At 44.9% G+C, this 21,649-nt stretch overlaps 4 protein-coding genes across 5 annotated transcripts; 2 read left to right on the plus strand and 2 right to left on the minus strand.

The window, feature by feature from the left end:
* The first annotated feature begins 1,419 nt into the window (after positions 1-1,419).
* Positions 1,420-4,369, plus strand: LOC124673205 (ATP synthase subunit d, mitochondrial-like). Its single transcript, XM_047209358.1, has 5 exons — positions 1,420-1,698; positions 2,672-2,753; positions 3,605-3,669; positions 3,824-3,910; positions 4,022-4,369. The coding sequence occupies exons 1-5, from the start codon at positions 1,534-1,536 to the stop codon at positions 4,121-4,123; spliced, it is 501 nt and encodes a 166-aa protein (XP_047065314.1). The 5' UTR covers positions 1,420-1,533; the 3' UTR covers positions 4,124-4,369.
* Positions 4,370-4,730: 361 nt separating this feature from the next.
* LOC124682292 (IMPACT family member in pol 5'region-like) lies at positions 4,731-7,219 on the plus strand. Of its 2 annotated transcripts, none has more exons than XM_047217007.1 (7): positions 4,731-4,991; positions 5,400-5,441; positions 5,529-5,644; positions 5,896-6,001; positions 6,094-6,147; positions 6,531-6,755; positions 6,896-7,219. In XM_047217007.1, the coding sequence occupies exons 1-6, from the start codon at positions 4,731-4,733 to the stop codon at positions 6,684-6,686; spliced, it is 735 nt and encodes a 244-aa protein (XP_047072963.1). In that variant the 3' UTR covers positions 6,687-6,755; positions 6,896-7,219. The 2 variants fall into 2 exon arrangements, with proteins under 2 accessions (XP_047072963.1, XP_047072972.1); XM_047217016.1 differs by having other exon boundaries at positions 4,770-4,991; positions 6,537-6,755.
* A 731-nt stretch (positions 7,220-7,950) lies between these two features.
* On the minus strand, positions 7,951-8,666 carry LOC124682307 (vegetative cell wall protein gp1-like). Its single transcript, XM_047217026.1, has one exon. It carries the CDS (start codon positions 8,606-8,608, stop codon positions 8,033-8,035), a length of 576 nt encoding a protein of 191 aa, XP_047072982.1. The 5' UTR covers positions 8,609-8,666; the 3' UTR covers positions 7,951-8,032.
* A 3,181-nt stretch (positions 8,667-11,847) lies between these two features.
* On the minus strand, positions 11,848-12,622 carry LOC124651618 (transcription factor bHLH30-like). Its single transcript, XM_047190671.1, has 2 exons — positions 12,473-12,622; positions 11,848-12,357 (listed from the first exon to the last, which is right to left on the minus strand). Exons 1-2 carry the CDS (start codon positions 12,620-12,622, stop codon positions 11,848-11,850), a joined length of 660 nt encoding a protein of 219 aa, XP_047046627.1.
* Positions 12,623-21,649: the final 9,027 nt, after the last annotated feature.

Below are 21,649 nucleotides of genomic sequence, written 5' to 3' on the forward strand. Positions count from 1 at the left end.
TCATGTTTAGCTTCTGAAATCAGCTAAGTGAGAAATCGAGGTTTTTTTGCCATCCTAAATTAGTGTTGGACAATGCCTTTAGGCTGAATCATCTACTACCACCTCCTAGATGTAACAACCAATGAAACATATTCATTTCTCCAGGCACAAATGTTTCACCAAAAGTAATTTGATTAAAATTTATTTGGTTCTTCTTCTGGTGGCAAGTTTATGACTATTTACAGATAATTTAAAACCATGATCTGGTTAATAGACCAGATCTATTGTTGCTGGTCTATCACTCAAGTAGCAACAGAAGGCTCTTCAGCCTGGTAATCGTCTACAATAACTTTGTCAAATATCTTGGGGGCACCAAATATTCACATCTAGACCTGAACAAACTGAATTGAAAGATACAAACTAAAATTGATCATTTCATCGTATAGTGGACCTGGCAAGTGAGTATTATAGCAAACTTTCTATTCGTAGTTACTTATATGCATGTATTGGGCAAACATATCTTTCCACAATCTCAAATGATTCGGCAACTCAGCAGATCTACACACAACCCAAGCCCAGCAAGCACCAGAGGCAGCAACATGCAGAATGATGAACCATCCGACATTCTTAATGCATCAGTTGCAAACCAAAATTTCTAAGGCATTCATCCACTGAAACTTGTATGGAGACTCTAGCATCCATGCTACCTCCTAGTCGTGAAACTGAATCAAGTTCCAGATAAAACTATGTATGATGCTCCAAAATGTAGGAAAAGCATGGAAGAGCATCCCTCCTTAAGAATAATGAGACAGTGAGTAATTTTTATGTTTTCTACTAACACAACATCGTTAAGAATAACGAGACAATGAGAATTTTTTACCTTTTTTACTACACAGATTTGCAGGGTGTCTTCATTTTTCCCAGAGAAAATAATTTCGAAGTGAGATATTATGATAAACATACATCCTCGGATTATCTTTCTTATTTAGGTGCTTTCAAGGAAAAAAATATGATAAAATATTTTTTTTAAATATGAGACTAGGTTCCATGTTTTGGAACATACTACAATATTTAGCATAATTCTTAAAAATAAAAATAAAATTCGGTGGTGTGGAGGTTTGAACTTAAACTTAGGATTCAACAGCAAAGACTTCATCCAGCAAAGCTACAATAATATTCTACCAACTCTAGACAAACACTATATATATAAAGAGTAGTGTGACGCCTTGCCTTCACGTTGGCAGCTACAGACCACCATAAAGTTAAGATGTGTGGCGGTGTTCGTATGAGCGTCATACAGTGAAATGTGATATCGCTCAGACATGCGCCACATAAAATGGTTAGCGGAATCAAAATTATTTCATGCAATACTTTTACCTGAGGGTTATTTTTGTGAAAATCACCTACTAATGCCAAGCCATCCCCTCCGGCCTCGACCCCCCCATTTTCCCATTTCTCCTGTGCTGTCCGAGTAGTACAGCGCGGCGGTGGCGGCGAGGGGATAGAGACAGGCAGAAGGCTCGGCGACGTGACTGAGGCCACAGACCGGCGAATATGAGCGGGAAGAAGGTCGCCGATGTGGCCGTGAAGGCCGGGAGAGCGATCGACTGGGACGGCATGGCCAAGGTGCTCGTCTCCGACGAGGCGCGCAAGGAGTTCGCCACCCTCCGCCGCACCTTCGAGGACGTCAACCACCAGCTCCAGACCAAGTACTCGCAGGTATCCCACCCGTCGCTTTCTCGCCCCGCCTGATTTGACCCAGGGCTCCCAGATCTGCCCGCCCCTCATCCAGGGCTTCGAATCGTCCTTACCGTAGGATCCGATCCTTTCAATAGCATTATGTGTGGTGTAGGAGTTTCATGACGAATTGACAATAGAACAAATCCACTTTGTTGGGGATTCTGTAGTTCCTGTGCTGCTGATATAATCCAGTTACGTTTTGGCGTATTGAATAGATTGTGGATAGGCCGTTGGTCGAGCTGTAGCAATATTATTATGCTGCATTTCTGCTCGGTGGTCATTATTATTGATTTTGTTTTGCAAGCCGTTATGCTAGTGTTTCCAGATGAGCGTCGGGCTTTAACATGTTTTGCTGGGTTGCCATTCGTTATGTGTTGGTAAATCGTGAAAATTTGATTGTGTTTATTGTCGCTCATAAATATACAGATTCAGCAGAGTCATTACATGTTGTATCTTGTGTGTAGTCAACTTGTGTTTAAGCCCTTGGTGACAAACCTTATGGCGACCCATCAGCTATTCACTGAAGCAATGCCATTCATCTGACTAATAGAATAGCTTATGGATTCATGCGGCCATTTGAGAACTTCTCTCATAATAGTGATGTATTGACCACAGTAAACAATAGTTCTATTTTGTTTTCGATACAACCAAGCATTTTCCTTCTTGAAGAATCCTCATGAGGTTTTTTATTTATAGTGCAAACTTACATGTCTCGGTGACATAATAGGCAACAGGCTTCACGTGGAACATGATAAGTATGCGGTGGATTAAGTACCACTCCCTGCCATCTTAAATGCTTATAGTCATATTCCCTTCCTGCTTCTGTTTTGAAAACCTTGCAGACGTTTCAATATACCCTCAGAGAGACCTGTAGCTGTTTTTTTCGCTCGTTGTAAATTTGTAGGCTAGATAAATGTGGTATCAGTAAACTGTAATTGTTGTGTTATTGAAGGAACCTCAACCAATTGACTGGGAGTACTACAGAAAAGGAATCGGATCTAAAGTGGTCGACATGTACAAACAAACTTATGACAGTAAGCATCATGTTTCTAGAATCCTAATTTGCATTTCTAGAAAGTAGAAACAAGAGTTTTATTTGATCTCATACGATATTTGTTTCTGGCGCCGTGCAGGAATTTTTTTCTACTTATTTTTGTATCTCCCAAGCAATGTTGAACATTTTAAGTGATGGACAACACAACTTGTCCTGCTGTGATTTACTTGATGTGACTTTTAATTTCCTTCTAGGCTACTATGGGTTTTAAATATTAACTTAGTTGAAGGTGATGTAAAGTGTAGCTCATATGATGCTTCTTTGTAGTTGAAGCTCTCAATTCATCATTATGTTAGTTGATTAGCGATAATTTCTGGTGGGTGAAAGGGTCTATCTAAAACTGCATTGATGTTGGCATGTGGACATTTGTCAGGTTTATCAATTTGTGCGTCTTACAGTTATTCAACTAGGATACTCTCATGCTCATGCTTGATGTCCCATTTAGGCCTTTGAAACTCCTTTTGTGATTAGTATATTCTACATTTTATTAGTTATTACTACGTTGCTCACTAGTGCTTATTCCTTCCTTGCCACTGATCAGCTGACTTCTTAAGAAGGATCAACTAAAGCTGGTCTGGTGTCTGAATTAATATACTCAATGCTGCACTGTAATATGGTACTACCTGGTTCTTACCTATAGGGCACGTGCTTGTTAGGCTACATATATTCATTTGGTAGAAGGGTTCACTCACGATATTCATAAAATTATGTGGTAATCACATCGATATGAACTAGACAGTGCAGCTCAAATTTTATGCAATTGAGATGGCATGAACATACATATTTTTGTTCGATCTACTAACTGAGATACTGAACATAACCTAACTGCAGGCATTGAGATCCCCAAGTATGTTGACACTGTGACTCCTGAATACAAGCCAAAGTTTGATGCTCTAGTAAGGAACTATTGCTCTTGTCATGCTTTTTTCTCAGCAAGTTGATTTTATCCCCAGCTTGCCCGCACAAGGGCATTATTTCCCTGTAAGCTGTCATTACCCACTTCAGATATCTATGTGTTTTTTACCCCTTTATTTTATTTCCTATGTGTAGGTGGTTGAACTGAAAGAGGCAGAGAAAACCTCTCTGAAAGAGTCGGAGAGGATAGAGAAGGAGATTGTTGAACTCAAGGAGATGAAGGTGAGGAGGATCTTTACAGGAACTGAAGTCCATTATCTGGGAAAAAGATTGCATTTCCATGTATGTTTTGTAACATACTTCCATCAACCTTGTACCATTTTATTTGCGCAGAAAAAAATCAGCACGATGACAGCCGATGAATACTTTGAGAAGCATCCTGAACTCAAGAAGAAGTTCGATGATGAAATCCGCAACGATTACTGGGGATACTGACGCAGGCCCCAGTTTTTCTTTTCTTTGAAGAACCAATAAATTGACGTGTCCCAGCATATGTATAAATGAGTTTTACTTCCCCATCCCATGACATGTAGATGAGGTCGGCTGAGCTGGCTTGAACCGTGTGCTGGACCTCGTCATTTTGAATGCTGTCATTATATCTGGTGAAGATCATGTTCTCTGTTCAGTTCCTTTCAGCTTGAATGTGAGGACTAGACTTACTACTAGCTCATTCTTCGTGCAGTTCTACGGCTTCTTGTGTTCTGAGTTGTTTAATGTTGATTTTAGCTGGGTGTTGAATGTTGATGTTATTTTGCGCAAAAGGCATGTTGAAAGTTGATGTTGTGCATCTTCTGTACTGGTAGTATGTTTTTTTAAGCGGAATGTACTGCTTTTTTTTTTTGAGGGATTGCGGAATGTACTGCTAGTAGAGTAAATGTTTATGCACGTATACACAGACGAGCTCGGCCCATCACCAGATCTGCCCGTTCATACTGGACGTATCTGGGCTGGGCCACATGCCATATCTAGGCCCAGCTTGATGGACTCCTGCCGCTACACGGAAGCGCACCCACGGGTTTCCACTCACCCACGGCGCCTCGCGATGGCGGCCGTGCGCCTCCGCTCCATTCCCCTCCTGCTCCCCGCGGCCGCAGTCCACCGGAGCTACTCCTGCCGAAGCTCCGCCGCCGCCGTCGACTCCGCACGCGCCATGTCGTCATCCTCCTCCACGTCGTCGGCCCCCTCTCCGTACACGACGCTGGTGGGGCGAGTCCACTGCGAGCGCGAGATCAAGCGCAGCAAGTTCATCGCAATCGCCGCATCCGTCCCCAACGAGCGCGCCGCCATGTCCTTCCTCAACGAGGTGAGCCTCCCTCCCACGCTGTTTATTTTCTAGCAAGGCCTGAATCCTTATCTCTAGGTGCAGCAGCAGGCTCATGTAGAGCTCGGTAGTTTAACTCTTAAAGCGTGTCCTCCCCGCCTGAATTGTTAATCGTGTTATTATGTTCCTCTAGGTTATCCTTGCTATGCTGATGAATTTCTGAAGGGTTGATATATGTGGAACTGTCTGTTGCTTCAAATGAGATGATTCTTTGCTAGGATTTACAAGCATTGCGTCAGAAATGTTACTTGCTGTATATGCAGTCTTAACCTTGCAGCTTTATACTGATGAATGTATTTATATTTGGATCATACTAGCAAACTTATCCAATCCCGAAATTAGAATTTTAATGTGCCCTGTTGACCAGGTCTAAATGGTTTTGTGTTACAGGTCAAGGATCCGCGTGCCACCCATAATTGCTGGGCATATAAGGTTCGCAGTTTTATATAAAGCTTGCTATCCATGGCTCATGTCTATGGTTATTAACGATGAGTTGGTCTTGCATTCATGCATATTTAGGTGGGAGAGCAACTCCGTTTCAACGATGACGGCGAACCTTCAAGCACAGCTGGGAAGCCAATATACTCTGCCATCGTTTCGTCTGGCCTTGATAGGGTCATGGTAGTTGTAATTAGGTAACTGTTTTGTGAAGTAACGCTCTTCATTTTCATGAATTTTTTCATGACTAATAGTTTTTCCGGTTTTGTCATGGCTAATAATTTTGCCAATTTGTTAGTATTTAACTCTGTATAAGTTAAGTGAACCATGGAAACCAGATTTTAGAAAGTGATCTGAACATACATTTCGCTACACCTTTTTTGTGAGATTCACGGTTTCATGCGATCATCTCATTACATTAATTCACTCCCTTAAACATTGGAACTAGATACTTCGGAGGCATAAAATTGGGAACCGGCGGACTGGTGAGAGCTTATGGTGGGACTGCTTCTGAATGCCTTAAAGATGCTCCTACTTGTCTTGTGAAACCCAAGGTGATCAAGATTAACTATTTTCCATATGCTCTTGCCTGATTCAAACAATAATGGTGTGTATAGTTCTCACTTGCTGTATATTTTCATTTCAGGCTCATGTGGGCATGGAAGTGCCATTTGATCTCTTGGGCACAGTCTATCATCAGGTAATGAACATATGCAAACTAGTAGTACTGGAGATGTCATGCTTATTATTAGATGATTAATTAAAGTATAATTATAAATGTACGTGATAGATCATGTTGCATTTATAGTGTGTCAGCTTACTCTTGTTGGCTAGAAACAGTTATGTTGAGAAATCTAAGCTTGGTTTATCTACTTTGAGTGTTACATACATACATGCGACAAAATGGAGATATCACAGACTCACAGTAAACCGAACTGTTTGATATGCCATATGTTTGGTTGATTGATATCAGTGTAATTGGTACATTTAATTTCAGGCTAGCACTTTCAGATTATTCATGTACCTTCAACATGGTTATAATTCGCTGAAGCCTAAGCATGACTGAGTTGAATCTTTGAACAGCTGCAGCATTTCCAAGCTGAAGATATTAAACAAGACTATGATACCGGCAAAGATGGTACAGTTGTCGTCATGTTCAAAGTGGAATATGAAAAAATTGAGAGTCTAGGAAGCGCAGTGAATTCAGCCTGCAGCAGGAAAATTGAACTATTACTGTAAGCGGCAAGGAGGGGATACGATAATTGTTCAGCTCGTGCTTGCAGCTAGTACAGCTTCAGTTTGTTGAGGGTAAGTGTCGATATATTTTTTATTGCTATGATAAATCGCATGTTCGAGCTATATTGTTCCAAGTCTTTAATTCTTATTTGATTTTCTTATGGCTATATTGTCCCGGAATCGTTGCAGCTTATTGTTCATTTGGCATGTAGGCACCAGAAGTATTCACTCCCTAGTCTGGCAGCAATTCAAGCTCCATACTGTAGTGCCATATATAAGCTGCAAGTGCTATTTCAAAGAGGTGATTGTTCATCTCCAACATATAGACATAGTAGCTTCACATGATGTATCTATCACTTAATTCAATGCGTCAGTTTGATGGATAGTCATTCTTTCGCATTTTATAGCCCGATGGCTTGTTATTTTTCAATTTACTGTTCTCATGATCTGGACATGCAGGAGTATTGGGTTGCATTGTTGCGCTTGTTTGATGTTTTATTATTTCTCATATGAGTCCCAGAGGATTAGTTCAGATACATTGAAGCTTACATGTAGCTATACTTGCTGTGTGCAGTAGCACGTCTTGGTAGATTGCACCTTGGTGTGCCGGCTTCTTGTTGATATTTATTTTGTTAATACTCCCTCCGTCCCATGAAAATTTTCTGAGATTTATCAAAATTCGGATGTATCTAGATATATCCGAATTTTGATAAATCTCAGACAAGTTTCGTGAGACGGAGGGAGTACCATGCTTTCTTTAGTTTACTTTGTTGGAAGGAAAATGCTATATCCCCTTTCTATGAATGAGAGAAGAGCATTGTAGGTGGTATCTTTCTCTTGTGAGCACTGTAGATGCTATCATACTTTACTGTTGACACCACACTATCGCTCATGAAAGGACTGCATAGATTCTTTGTGGCAACTTGTGCAAACCAAACAATGTTTTATTAACAAACAGGATAGTAGATGAACCTGGCTGCATTTACAATCACACCAAATGCAAGCCAGTCACACCCATGTTACAGAACAAACTGTTAGAGTACGTCATGGGCCTGGGCCCATTAGTCTTAGGGTTTGCTTAGGGGTCAAGTAAGCCTTGCTTGGGAGTCAAGTAAACCTCTCTATATATGGAGAGGAGATGTATCAATCTAATCAAGCAAGAATTAAGAAGGAAATCCCTTCTCTCTTGCCCGGCCCTCTCGCGCCATCCCTCTAGCAGCACCTTAAGACTAATGGGCCCAGGCCCATGACATACTCTAACACAAACATTACAAACACACTGATAACTATTTATGGCGAATCAATCCCCGACTAGCAGTCATAAGCAGACTCACATGCTATGACTGTCTTCATGGGCTGGTAGTTTGTGGAGGTGGCGACATGGATGGAATAGGTGGCATCTGGAACCCGGGAATGGTAGGGAATGTTGTCGGTACTGTGAGCGGAATGGATGGAATAGTAGTTGGGACTGAGGGCATCGATGGCATGGTACCAGGCAAAGTAGGAATGGTTGGTATGGTGGCCGGAACCGCCGGAACAGGAAGAGATGGAACTGCGCCAGGGGCTATTGGTGCCATGGCGACCTTGGGGATGGGAATGGATGGTACTGGTGGGATTGCCAACTTTGGAACTGCGGGAATGGAAGGCATTGGAGGCAGTGTGGTTGGAACTGCTGGAATGGAAGGCATTGGAGGCAGTGTGGTTGGAACTGCGGGAATGGAAGGCATTGGAGGCAGTGTGGTTGGAACTGCGGGAACGGAAGACGCCGGAGGCAGTGCTGTGGGAACTTTTGGTACAGAAGGCTGAGCTGGTGCGGCGGCCTCTGGCGCGGCTGCTGTGTCTAGAAGACGACGAGCTGCGTAGCTGCCGCTGAAGGATGTGAAGGCTAGGAGCAGAACAAGGAGATGGTGAACACTAGGAGCCATGGTTTAGTGACTGTATGTAAGCTAGGCAGGATGCTAATGTTTATTTTGCTCTGGGATGATATTCGTGATTCTAAGAGCTTGATGCTGGGGCTATTTATACCAAGGTGTGATCACTGGGGGGGGGTCAAGAGCAATGGTTTCGTTGGTAGTTGACCTGTGCTGACTTCTGAATCGCCCAGGCTGGTTGTTCACCACCCATTGTACTTAAGAGATGTAAGATCAGAGAGTTAGGAAGTTCTTCGCTTAGCAGTTGAGCTGATGGGCGGGAGAGTTGTTGCATATCTTTCTGATCTTTTGACAACCCAGCCTGTACACATTTGAAATCATCACGTGTGGAAATACCGTGCTAGAAACGTGAACCACTTGAAGGACATTCTGGGAGTCATTAGTTCTTGACATAACTTTCTTCTCTACGTATTGCTGATCTATGGAACATCGTATGTCCTCTCGTGACAGTGGCATGCACTTGGATTGCCAGAACCCCTTCTTTTAACGGTTGGATTGCCAGAACCTTGGGTTGCTTTCTTACTCTTGGACGGCTGGCCTCTAGATGGGAAACATATCTCAGGCACAGGCTTGCCCTGAGCACAAATATCCGCCACCGCCATCCAATATAATCCAATGCTTCTGGCCTTCTGCTCTACCTCTATTTCGATTCATTCCCTTAGAAATTTGTCTCTACCTTTGCTATATGTTCCACTTCCGTTTTCATGGAGATGCGCCTCATTATGTAGACACAGTTCACATTACAAGTGATTTTAGGTAACCATGCTCTCCCTAGTGGTGAATGGCACTAGTAGAAAAAAGGCCTTCCATCCCAACCTATTAGTCCCCAAATACTTTGGCCCGGTACTAATAGGGTCTTTAGTTCTGGTTCTGCTGGTGAATCAGAACTAATGCTCCAGCCGGGACTAAAGGCTCTTTAGTCCCGGTTGGTAACACTAACCGAGACTAAAGGGCTATGGCAAGCTACGGCCGACGCATGCCTCTTCAGTTCCAATTGGTGTTACCAACCGGGACTAAAGGTCTATCTTTAGTTTCGGTTGGTATTCCTGACCGGGACTAAAGGTTTTTTCTGGTCCTGTGGATTGACTTTGTGGATTGACTTTTTTGCTTTGTAAAATACGAAAGAAAATGATAAAAAATTGAAAAAATATTTTTTTTTTCAGATTCTTGTATGTTATGCAACCTGCTATTCGGTGAAATTAAGAAATTCGAATTTTCACTTTTTTTTTGCAAAAAAGGTTTATAAAATGGTAAAATCGCATTAACTTTTGCATACGATGTTGGGAAAAAACGTATAATACAGAGTATATCAAAATCATTGTGGGAAAAAGTTACATCCGAATTCACTCGGATTTACCCGGTTAGCAAATTTTTAGATTCTCAAAATGTCAAATGAAAATATGAAAGGAAGATTTTAGTTTTTGCTATAAATTATGGATTTAATATTTTTTATTTTTAAAAAAGTTAAAATTAATAATTGCATCTTGCATAAAGATTACTATTACTTTTACCCAATTTTTAGGTTTTAGGTTTGGGAAAAAAATATTTAAAAATTTAAAAATTAAAAATAATACAAATTAAAAAGTTAATGTTTTTTTATTTATTCAAGATTATTATTACATCATTACTTTTGTTTATTAAAAGAATTATTTCAAATTCAAACAATAAAAAAATATGACATTGAACAACATGTTAATATGATTGATATGATAGTATTATCACATACATGCGCGCGAAGCACTTGGATGCGAAACGGGATGAATCTCGAAAATTAAGCGTGCTAGTGCTGGAGTAGTGGGAGGATGGGTGATCGAACGGGAAGTTTGACCACGAGTAAGTAATTTGACTAGAGATATAGACTAAACTATGCAAATAACTGAAATAATAGAAATTCTGGAAAAATAGAAAAAAAAAGAAAGTGGAAAAAAATTAGAAAAAATAAAATAAAAAATTCACCTCGAGGCATTTTCACCTCGACGCACGCAGCGCACGTGAATGGACCTTTATTCCCGATTCGTAAGCAACCGGGACTAAAGGGGTGGGCTTTAGTCACTAAAGCCCCTTTTTCTACTAGTGCGGAGTACAATTTGAATTTGACCCTTTATTCTAAAACAAGACACTAATGTAGTATTTAATTGCAATAATTTCAACGCTTTGCTGACTATTAATTCTTCAAAACAATCATGTGGACTTGAACAGCTGGTCAGACAGGCGGAACCCATAAATATTATAGAGAAACCGGTCGAACAGGCGGAACCCATAAATATTGGTAGAACCACCACCAATCCACTATCCTATCTTAGCAGAGAGAGGGCGATCGAAAGCAATCCTAAAACTCATCTAGGGTTTTATCCTCGTCGTCGGCGATGTTTGTGGTCCACTCCACCTCAATTAGCCTTGGAGCCGTGGTGGACCATGGCCCCTCGCTAGGAGGTTTTCCGTTATTTGTGTAGGTTTTTTTCTAGTGTCTTGTTTTAGATGGTGAGGCGGCAACATCTTAAAGTTAGAATATATTTTATTATTATTATTTGCATTTTTTGTACTACTATAATTGATTATCAATAGATCGGTTGATTTTTTCCCAAAAAACAACTTAATTACCTGAATACTTCTTTAACTATTTTCAAAATTATTAAACTATTGCATTTTCCGGAAAAAAAAACCCTTTGAGCTTCTCGGAGGCTTGGTGTGTGTGTGATTTCAGATTCGTAGCGAGTGTCACGGTTTATTGAGCAAAGTTCAGACGGTCTTCATAACTTGAGAAGTTGAGGTTTTTTTTTTACGTGAAGTTGCAGTTGTTTGAATTGCTCCAAAGTAGTTTGTGATACAGGCCAGAGGACACAAAGGTGTAATTTCTTGCTCGACCTATATTAAGACGAAATAGTGGTGGTGGTCTGCAAACAGTAGCAACGGTACTAGCAGCATCGATCAGTTCATGCTCGCCCTATTCTGAACTACCGATGGACAGCACGCAACAGTGCACGCACACGAGGCAAGCTGCAAAATTCAACGGCCCCAACAGTGTAAACCTGACAGGTCTACTTAACCATACTATGCGCCAGTAGCTGCAAGTACAAGCGCCGACCGACCATGGCAGGCGAAAGAGCACGTACGGTCAAAAGCTTAGCATGTAGCAACACGAAACTGGCAAAGCATGGCACTGTGGATCGAGCGTATCGACGGGCGCGGTATTGTTTCCCTCCGTTTTGCCGCCACCGGCGGGAGATCGAACGCTACACTAGACTGGAGAGGCGTGGCCGCTTGTATCCCTCCGCGTCGGCGGAGGCGGCGGCGAGGAGCTCGTCCCGGTTGAGCAGCACGGTGCGCAGAGCGGCGCGCAGGGTGGAGAGCGCCACCGCTCTGTCCGTGGCCGGGGGCGTTGCGGCGTGGTTGTCGCAGACGTGGTAGTCTAGCTCCAGGACGCTGCGGGTCCTGCCGCCGACGGTGGCGATCTCGGCGCGGACGGGGCGCGCGGTGCCGACGGAGCGGATGGCGCGGCCCAGGTCGGACATGAGCCCGGGGCGGTCGGCGCAGCACACCCACGCCCGGACGCGCCGCCGCCACCGGGAGTCGTCGTCGTCGTCGGGCCGTCGTAGCCAGGTGCGGTCCTCGGTCTCTTCCTCGACGCCCACCTCGTCGCCCTCGCCCGGGACGACGGCCAGGCCCTCCGTCGCATCGTCCGCCCTGCCACGCAGCTCCCGGACGTGCCGCACCACCTCGCCCAGCAACGCCGCCTTGTCCATCTACACGAACGAACGTGGCCAAAGCATGTAATTGCATGCGTGTACTTTCCATAGAGCTACGCTGCTGCTGCACAAATACTGGTGCCATTCTCGGCACGCCGACGCAGGTACGTACCCGGGAAGCCGAGGGGACGAGCGTGCGTAGCGTGGCGAGGTGGGCGTTGATGCGCTGCCGCCGCTTGCGCTCGGCCTCGCTGTGGCTCCGGACCGGCGTCGCCCCCTTCCGCGACGCTACCGGCGCCGAGCACCCACCGTCCGTCGCCATCGTCGAAGCTGCAGCAGCGGAAGCGTCGTTGCCGACTGCCGCGGGAGGCGGCGGAGGCGTTTAAAAGGGCGGAGGCGGGAAACCCCAGGGGTCAGCAGCTAGCTAGCTGGGGCGGCGCGCGTCGCTTTTAATGGCAGCCGTTTAACTACTGGCGGTGGCCGGACGCCGACAGGCGGCTGCATGCGCTTTCCCTTTGCGCTGAGTCTGGGTGTGGATGGTGGATGGCGTCAGCGTGCGGCGACGACGGCTGTTTTGGCGGCTGGCGCGGGGTGGATCGGGCAGGGCAGGGCACGTCGCGTCGGGGGGACAAGGGAGGGACATGGCATCTGCTTTGATCGCTGCGCGGAGTCAGCTGCTGCAGCCTTTGACACTGGAGATCTCATCACTTCCTACTCCATCGACGACGAGGCTGCTCCAGAACTGCTATAGCTTCTGTCTTTAGGGCGACCATTTTTGTCCGCGCGTCCGTTTGCGTCTGGGGTGACTCGAGACCTCCAGCGGTCCGACGCATTTTTTGTTTTTGTTTTTTTCTCTTTTCCAGTTGAACATAGTTCCAAATATTTCATATTGGAAGATTATTTTACACAAACTAATACATAGTTTGGAACATGGTTTACACAAACTAATACATAGTTTGAACCATGGTTGACACAAATAAAAATATTTTGAAAATAGAAACCAGTTGTGTTGATTTCCGTTTGTTCGCTGCCAAGAAAGAACATTCGAGGGCATACCCAGTCACCCAAACTGGAAAATCCAGCGGGAGGCATGACGGTGCCCTTGTTGGTTCTACCGAGGAAGAACAGACAGAAACCTTCCACTACTAGCTTCGTCTGGCCCGTAGCTAGATTCGCTGCAAACAAAGAACACCCTAAGTTCTAACTATCGGTGTCCGAGCCGGATTCGCCGATGTGGTAGTGCCTGCGGCAGACCGTGTCGTCGAACACCTTGACGATCATCTCGCCGTCCCCCTCGTAGAGGAAGGTGAGCTGGCAGCCGGGCTCGAGCGCGAGGTCACGGGCGAACTTGTCCCACCCCGTGTGCAGGTACATCTTGCCCTGCCCGTCGAACAGGACCTCCACGGTCCAGCGGTAGAAGTTGCAGCTGGCCTCCCGTAGCTGCAAATGCGCCGGCTCGACGCCATCGACGAACTCGGCGAACTTGTCCGGGAGCCGCTTGATGCCGAGTGGGTCGTTGTCGATGCGGAGGAGGAACTCGAAGCAGCGGTCCTCCTGCGAAGACGAGGAGGGCGCAGGCGACGGCGAGCATGGGGCCGTAGCAGCTCCACCACGGCGGCCCCTGGCCCGGCCCCGGGGGCGCCCAGGGCCGCGGCCTCGACCGCCTCGCCGGCCACCAGGACCCGCCATGGACTTCCTCGCGGGCCTAGCTGCGTCGCAGGAACATCTAGGCGGCGCTACAGTGGAGCTTTGTGGCGGCTAGGGTTTCTTTGGAGGAGTAGATGAGGAAGAAGAACGCGCGCCCCCTTTATATAGGTCGAAGGCATGCGGTGGCCGCGGGACGCGTGGCGTCGCCATTAACGTGGTTGGCAGAGGTAGGCTGCGGCCGCTCGGCAGCTGAGGTATCGCCACTAACGTGGCGCAGACTGCCGAAGAGACGCAGTGGCGCCAGTCGCTGGCGTGTTTGAGAAGACGCATCGACGCAGGGTCGCTGCCAGGCGGGCCCGACGAAACATCCGCCAGACGCGAGCGGACACTTTGCGCGTCCGTGCAGCGACCGAAGAGACGCATCCGAGGCGCATATTCGGGCCAGGTTTGCGTCTCCGCGGACGGCCCGGTCACTTAGCGTCGCCCCGCTGGAGGTGGTGTCAGACGCATTTCCAATCACGGCGGACGAAAACGGTCGCTCATCGTCCGTTTGCGTCGCGCCGCTGGAGATGCCCTTAATTTCATGGTAACATCGGCGCTCCATTTACCTTCCTAAGAGCCAGCCCCGTCGATGAGGCAGATCGAAGGGATCGATCGATCCAGGCCCCCAATTTTGGGAGGCCCCGATTTTCTGTAGCATAGTAGTTTTTTCGTTTTCATTTAGCAGCCCAGGCCCAGGCCCAGCATGCGATGATGGAGGAGGTTGCCAAAAACGAGTTGGGACTCGACGCGATCACGGCGATTAGCATCCGATCACGATCAGTAGCGCGTCGCGATCATCGTCCTCTTTTCCTTCTATCCTCCTCGGTCGCGCAGGCGTTGAAGGCGCGTGTGGCACGCAGAGCACCGTGCCCGCCCCGCCCGCCCCTTCCACCTTCTCCTTCCTCGGATCCGTGCATGCAGCCAGCAGCCGCTGCGTGCGTGTGCTAGCTGCGGATCGGCCAATCCTTGCAGAACGGTTGAAGGTAATTAGGTAATCTTAGATCGCTTCCTCTCCTACAAAACCTACAACAACTAGTCACGATGGATCTTGTAATTCATTAATTTGTTAAACATGACAAGTCATGAGAAGAATAAAGTGTCAATCCGATGCTGAAAATAAGAGGAAAAAACAGAGATAAGATGCAGTAAGTCAGTCTTAAAAGGGTGCTCTAGATAAATTTGGCGTGAAAAAGCCTCAAGAGAATTCTGAAAGTCAGACGGATGATGCTTTTCGGTAGAACATGAGGTTTGTTTAGTGCTATATTTACTTTTTTGGAGTTAATACTTGGTATTTTATTGAGCATTGTACAAAATAGCACCTACTAAACTTATATAATTAAGTACACATGATTTTGTTTGTTTTACTAGTTATTGAGTTTGAACAAAAATATTGGCCCCATTTTATAAGTCGAACCGGAGCCCCCAAATCCTGGAGACGGGGCTGCTAAGAGCAAGAACAAAAGTGTAGCCGGCAGCCGACTATAACAATTTACCACATCATCTATAGCCAACTTATAGCTAGCATGTACAATAATAAGCTATAAAAGTGTAGTACTTTTATAATACATGGCCCACCTTTATTCTCATATAGTGACTAGGAGCACGTGCTAGAGCTGGCTATTAGATAAGAGTCCACTTCTCTTCTCTCTCTTAATCTCTCTCCTCCAACTAAGCAAACTTATAATATTTTATCTCTTATAGCTAGCTGACCGTACCTTATTGTACTTGCTCTGAGGGGCCGACATATTTTAGACGTGTAAAATAGTCGTGGGTGTCTATTTGCCTCGAATCGTGTGTAATATCCCAGGTTTAGAGACGATCGAGGGGTAGAAATTAGGAAGGAATGTGCATTGCATTGTAAAATCTGGAAAAATTTCGCGCTTTTATAAAAACTTGCATCTTAGGAGGAACAAGTTTCTCTCTCGACACCTTACATGGTTAGGGTTTCGAGAGTGCGATAAACTTGAACCTATCTAAAATCAACTAGGGTTTTCGAGAAGAGAGGGGAACAATCTACCTCTCAACTTAAGTTGCATGATTGAATTCAAACAAGTTGAGTTTGAATTTTAAATTCAAACATCAATTATATATACCATAATTCAAATTGAGATAATTCATTACAAATAGATAATCAAGTATATAAAATAATACAACACATATAAAAAGCTCATTAGAGAAACCTTGAGCTTTATTGATTATCACACATGATACAAAGTCATTTACAATATTCACATTACAACACTTTACAGAAATTACAAGATATGAAAAGGAAATTTAAAATTACAAATATGTTCAAATAACTAAACTACTAGCTAGATTTCTTCATAAATTCTTGATCATCAAAGTGATGAAGATCATCTTGATCATCTTCTCTAACCCTGCAAAAAGAAACAACAAAGGCAAACACATTGGTTATGCCAAGTGGCAAAGCCACTTGGCAGATTAGAGAAGAAATGGAAATTTGGTGGATAATACCACGACTCTGCCGAGCTGAGCATGCCAAAGCTCAAGTTCCAAGCCACACACACACAGGCAGCTTACAAGGTCAGCTGCATGTCTCACGGCACACACAGTCAAGGGGAGAGGAACCCAGGAAGAGCACTGTTGTCGACCAAGGAAAGGAAGAGGGAGACAGTATAAAACCTTTTCACCAGCAAACCCTGGATTCTCATCGACAGGATCAACACAAGGGTAAGCACAGCCAAAGCCTTAGAACAGGAAGAACATGAAGAACACCAAAGCTATTCCATCCATCCAAATTCACAAAACCATCCAGAATAGTTCCAACAGGAACTGTGCTGTGGAGTAAGTCACCAGAAGAAATATCACAAGCCACTAGGAGGAGCAGGGCAAGCACAGTAGCCATCCAGCAGAAGCAAAACCTCTACAGCAACTTTCTAGGAGCTGGAGTGAGGTATACCCAAATCATCCTGAGCAAAACCATGTTTTGCTCATCAATAAGCATACACATGCATCACAAAAGCAAAGGAGGGTAGAACCTTGTTTGTATCATCACTTGGTTGCAAAACCACTTGGTGCCAGCAAACACAAGAAAGACTAGCAGGAAAACCATCAAGGGAACACTGGTTGTGTCAACACAGGGACACAACCAGAGAAATCCAACAGGGATTTAATCCTATCTAGTCAGTCAGAGTCACCAAGCACACATATAGCTTGCTAAACCATCAGAGTATTAGAAAATTAATTGTCCAGTGTTATTTCAACATCAAAAGCTACTGAAAATCCAATCAGGGATTAACCAGATAGCATGAGAGAGTCACAACAAAGCCACAGAAGGGGGAGCCACCCTTGGACAGCACCAAGGAGCTGTCAGGGCTAGCTCAAACCCACAAGATCACTCACCAAGCCACTGCATCATGACCCAACAAGGTTCAACATGAGCTAGGGTACCCAACCAGTGGTTGGCATCCCTATAGCTCTATTAAACCAACCCATGAGATCATCACTGTTAAGAAGTTCACATCATTTATCCATTCAATTAAATAAGGCAACACAGATAAATGATATACACAAGATAACTATGCATTAGAGCCTTGCATGTGATCCAATGGATCACTGCAAGCATCAGCAAGTGCTGAAGCAAGCAGCACCATGAGCCAGCAAAGGCTTGAGTGTCACACAACCACAAGGAAAAGCATCAGTGAGACAAAAGCATGGAACAACAGCCCATTACCAAGCAACTGATGATCATATGATCATCAGGGCTTGACAGAGAATTCCAGAACCAAGTCTAGCACTAATCCATGCATCACACATACTCAGTAGCCATAGCTCATGATTAATTGCATCACAGATAATTAAATAAATCATATGTAATTGTATCCAGGAGCACACCATCAAGGGATGGAGCTGCCCAGCCACTAGCTATGCTCAATGGAGCATTTCCATGATTTACAACACAATAAGATACATACCAAGGGCACTAGTTCTTGCAGATTGCAAGGATTACCATAGTAATCAAGCCAGAGGCCAAGATTAGGAATACACTTGATATCACAGCAGCTACAGCAATAACAGGATCAATCTGATAGGCCATAAGCATCACTGGATGCTCATGGACCACTGCAGGAGTGCCACAGTAGTGATAACAGCATAAACACAAGCATAGGAATGGCTGCAAATAGGATTCACATGCATAAGCAAACCAGTAGCATCTAGGAAGCACACAGAGCCTTGCACAACTAGTAAAGTAGAGCAGCACAGGCTGGAGCATGGAGAGAGGAGTAACATAAGCAAAGCAGCAGCCCAGGCATGATCACTAAGGCAATAGTACAGGCTAGAGCATGATAGTAGCAGCAGCAGCACACAGCAACCGCAAGCACAACAGTAACAGCCAGTAGAGCAGTAGCACGGCATGGTCTCTCCATGAGGAGGAGCAGCCGCAGCTCAAGCTAGAAGAAGCTGGAGATAGAATAGACGAGATAGGGAGTGGAGGAAGCACACACCTGGGCGAGAAGGCAGCAGTCGCGGCCATGGCGACCACAACGGCACACGCCGGACGAACGGCGGCGCCAGGCCAAGCCAAGCCAGGCCACGGCAGGGCCGCAGCACTCAGCACACCGAGGCGGGGCTCACGGCGGCGCCATAGCGCCAGGGACGGCGGAGGCGACGCAGGTCGCCAGGGTGTACGAGAGCGCTAGGGTTAGGAGAGGAGGAGCAACGCGAGCGACTGGGTCGGTTGGATCGAGCCCAATGGGCTGATCCAACCTAACCAGCTCGGGCCACCTGACAGGTGGGACCCGAGGGCAATTTGGTCTTTTAATAATTGAACATTTAATTAAATCTCTCCAGGAATTTTAGAAAATGAATATAACTCTAAAAAAATAAATAAAAATATGAAAACTACTCAGCATAAAATTCTCTATCATAATAAAATATGAAATGGAATTTTTGAGACAAATGAAATAAAGCCATAATTTAATGGAGATAATAATCATTAAAAATCACACCTCGTATTTTTAATGATGATAACAAGTCCACAATATATTTTGGACTTTAAAAACACCTTGACAACATTTCAAGGTAGTATTTTGCCTTAAACAGAGTATCCCTAAATTATTCTTAGTAATTACCTCTTGCATGAAATAATAAAGCATCGGGAAGGGGGGAACAAACCCTAAAAGTTGAATCATGCATAATTGCTTCTTTAACCATTGCCCTTATCGGACAATGATGCTTCTTTTAGAAACAGAGGATCAGGGTCAATCCAAAGCATCCAACTGCATTACATCACAGTTGCCAGGCAAGTTCATCGCTTGCTCATGTCATTTGAGTATTTTTACCAAATTACTTGCAAAGTACTATACTTATCACTCTTGCATGAAAATCAAAGATACTATTTTCATAACTATGAATATGACTATGTGGTTGGCAATAGAACCATGGTATGTGTTGATATGGTGGAGGTTCCATTGCAAGCAATGTTGTCCGAATCGTGATTCTGGATCGGATCGGAACCTCTATGTAGGATCGCAAACCGTATGATCTTAACTTTTAGAATCGTAAAATTTTAGATTCTACTAGGCAGAATCGTTAAATCGTTTGACTCAAAATGGGTCGTAAAGTCGTAGAATTGCATAGTAGAATCATGATTCTGACAACTATGATTGCAAGGGTTTATATCCATCTAGGATTAAACAACAAATGTCGTCCAGTGATTCTTGTGCGTAAAACTCGTGTTAACCATAAGATCTGGAGTGGGACGGAGTAGCCAATTGTATTTCCACCTCTCGTACATCAACGGATGCGCTTACCGTTGATACGTCTCCGACGTATCGATAATTTCTTATGTTCCATGCCACATTATTGATGTTACCTACATGTTTTATGCACACTTTATGTCATATTCGTGCATTTTCTGGAACTAACCTATTAACAAGATGCCGAAGTGCCAGTCTCTGTTTTCTCGCTGTTTTTGGTTTCGGAAATCCTAGTAACGAAATATTCTCGGAATCGGACGAAATCAAGACCCAGTGTTCCTATTTTCACCGGAAGCATCCAGAACACCCGGGAAGGACCGAGAGGGGGGGCACCGGGCCCCCGGACCATAGGCCGGCGCGGCCCGGGCCCCGGCCGCGCCGCCATATGGTGTGGCCACCCCTTCGACCCTCCTCGCGCCGCCTCTTCGCCTATATAAAGCCTTCGTCGAGAAAACCCTGATGCGAAAAACCACGATACGGAAAACCTTCCAGAGCCGCCGCCATCGCGAAGCCAAGATCTGGGGGACAGGAGTCTCTGTTCCGGCACCCTGCCGGAGCGGGGAAGTGCCCCCGAAGGCTTCTCCATCGACACCGCTGCCATCTCCACCGCCATCTTCATCACCGCTGCTGCTCCCATGAGGAGGGAGTAGTTCTCCATCGAGGCTCGGGGCTGTACCGGTAGCTATGTGGTTCATCTCTCTCCTATGTGCTTCAATACAATAATCTCATGAGCTGCCTTACATGATTGAGATTCATATGATGATGCTTGTAATCTAGATGTCACTATGCTAGTCAAGTGAGTTTTACTTATGTGATCTCCGGAGACTCCTTGTCCCACGTGTGTAAAGGTGACGAGTGTGTGCACCGTGTGGGTCTCTTAGGCTATATTTCACAGAATACTTACTCACTGTTATGAATGGCGTAGTGAAGTGCTTATTTATATCTCTTTATGATTGCAATGTGTTTTGTATCACTACTATCTATGTGCTACTCTAGCAATGTTATTAAAGTAGTTTTATTCCTCCTGCACGTGTGTAAAGGTGAAAGTGTGTGCACCGTGTTAGTACTTGGTTTATGCTATGATCATGATCTCTTGTAGATTGCGAAGTTAACTATTGCTATGATAATATTGATGTGATCTATTCCTCCTACATATGCATGAAGGTGACAGTGTGCATGCTATGCTAGTACTTGGTTTAGTCTTTTGATCTATCTTACACTAAAGGTTACTAAAATATGAGCATTATTGTGGAGCTTGTTAACTCCGGCATTGAGGGTTCGTGTAATCCTACGCAATGTGTTCATCATCCAACAAGAGTGTAGAGTATGCATTTATCTATTCTGTTATGTGATCAATGTTGAGAGTGTCCACTAGTGAAAGTCTAATCCCTAGGCCTTGTTCCTAAATATCGCTATCGCTGCTTGTTTACTTGTTTCTATCGCGTTACTACTCGCTGCGTTACTACCGCTGCGTTACTACCGCTTGTTTATCGTCCCGGGCAAAGCACTTTTCCGGTGCCGTTGCTACTACTTATTCATACCACCTCGTATTTCACTATCTCTTCGCCGAACTAGTGCACCTATTAGGTGTGTTGGGGACACAAGAGACTTCTTGCTTTGTGGTTGCAGGGTTGCATGAGAGGGATATCTTTGACCTCTTCCTCCCTGAGATCGATAAACCTTGGGTGATCCACTTAAGGGAAACTTGCTGCTGTTCTACAAACCTCTGCTTTTGGAGCCCCAACACTGTCTACAAGAATAGAAGCTCCCTTAGACATCAAGCATTTTTCTGGCGCCGTTGCCGGGGAGGAAAGGTAAAAAGGCACTCATACTCCGGTTCCAGGTAACAGTACTTTTCTGGCGCCATTGTGTTTGTGCTCGAAGCTATTTCCTTTAGATCCTGCAATTGCATCTTTTTGTTTCTTGTTTACACTAGTTTG

The sequence above is a fragment of the Lolium rigidum genome, chromosome 1, assembly GCF_022539505.1.
Source record: "Lolium rigidum isolate FL_2022 chromosome 1, APGP_CSIRO_Lrig_0.1, whole genome shotgun sequence".
Classification (NCBI taxonomy): Eukaryota; Viridiplantae; Streptophyta; class Magnoliopsida; order Poales; family Poaceae; genus Lolium; species Lolium rigidum.

Coding starts and splice junctions, on each gene's coding strand:
- LOC124682292 (XM_047217007.1), top strand. CDS start 4,731: ATGGCGGCCGTGCGCCTCCGCTCCATTCCCCTCCTGCTCCCCGCGGCC. Junction 4,992..5,399: donor CCATGTCCTTCCTCAACGAG/GTGAGCCTCCCT, acceptor TTTGTGTTACAG/GTCAAGGATCCGCGTGCCAC. Junction 5,442..5,528: donor ATAATTGCTGGGCATATAAG/GTTCGCAGTTTT, acceptor ATGCATATTTAG/GTGGGAGAGCAACTCCGTTT.
- LOC124682307 (XM_047217026.1), bottom strand. CDS start 8,608: ATGGCTCCTAGTGTTCACCATCTCCTTGTTCTGCTCCTAGCCTTCACA.
- LOC124673205 (XM_047209358.1), top strand. CDS start 1,534: ATGAGCGGGAAGAAGGTCGCCGATGTGGCCGTGAAGGCCGGGAGAGCG. Junction 3,670..3,823: donor AGCCAAAGTTTGATGCTCTA/GTAAGGAACTAT, acceptor TCCTATGTGTAG/GTGGTTGAACTGAAAGAGGC. Junction 3,911..4,021: donor TTGAACTCAAGGAGATGAAG/GTGAGGAGGATC, acceptor TTATTTGCGCAG/AAAAAAATCAGCACGATGAC.
- LOC124651618 (XM_047190671.1), bottom strand. CDS start 12,622: ATGGCGACGGACGGTGGGTGCTCGGCGCCGGTAGCGTCGCGGAAGGGG. Junction 12,358..12,472: donor TCGTCCCCTCGGCTTCCCGG/GTACGTACCTGC, acceptor TCGTTCGTGTAG/ATGGACAAGGCGGCGTTGCT.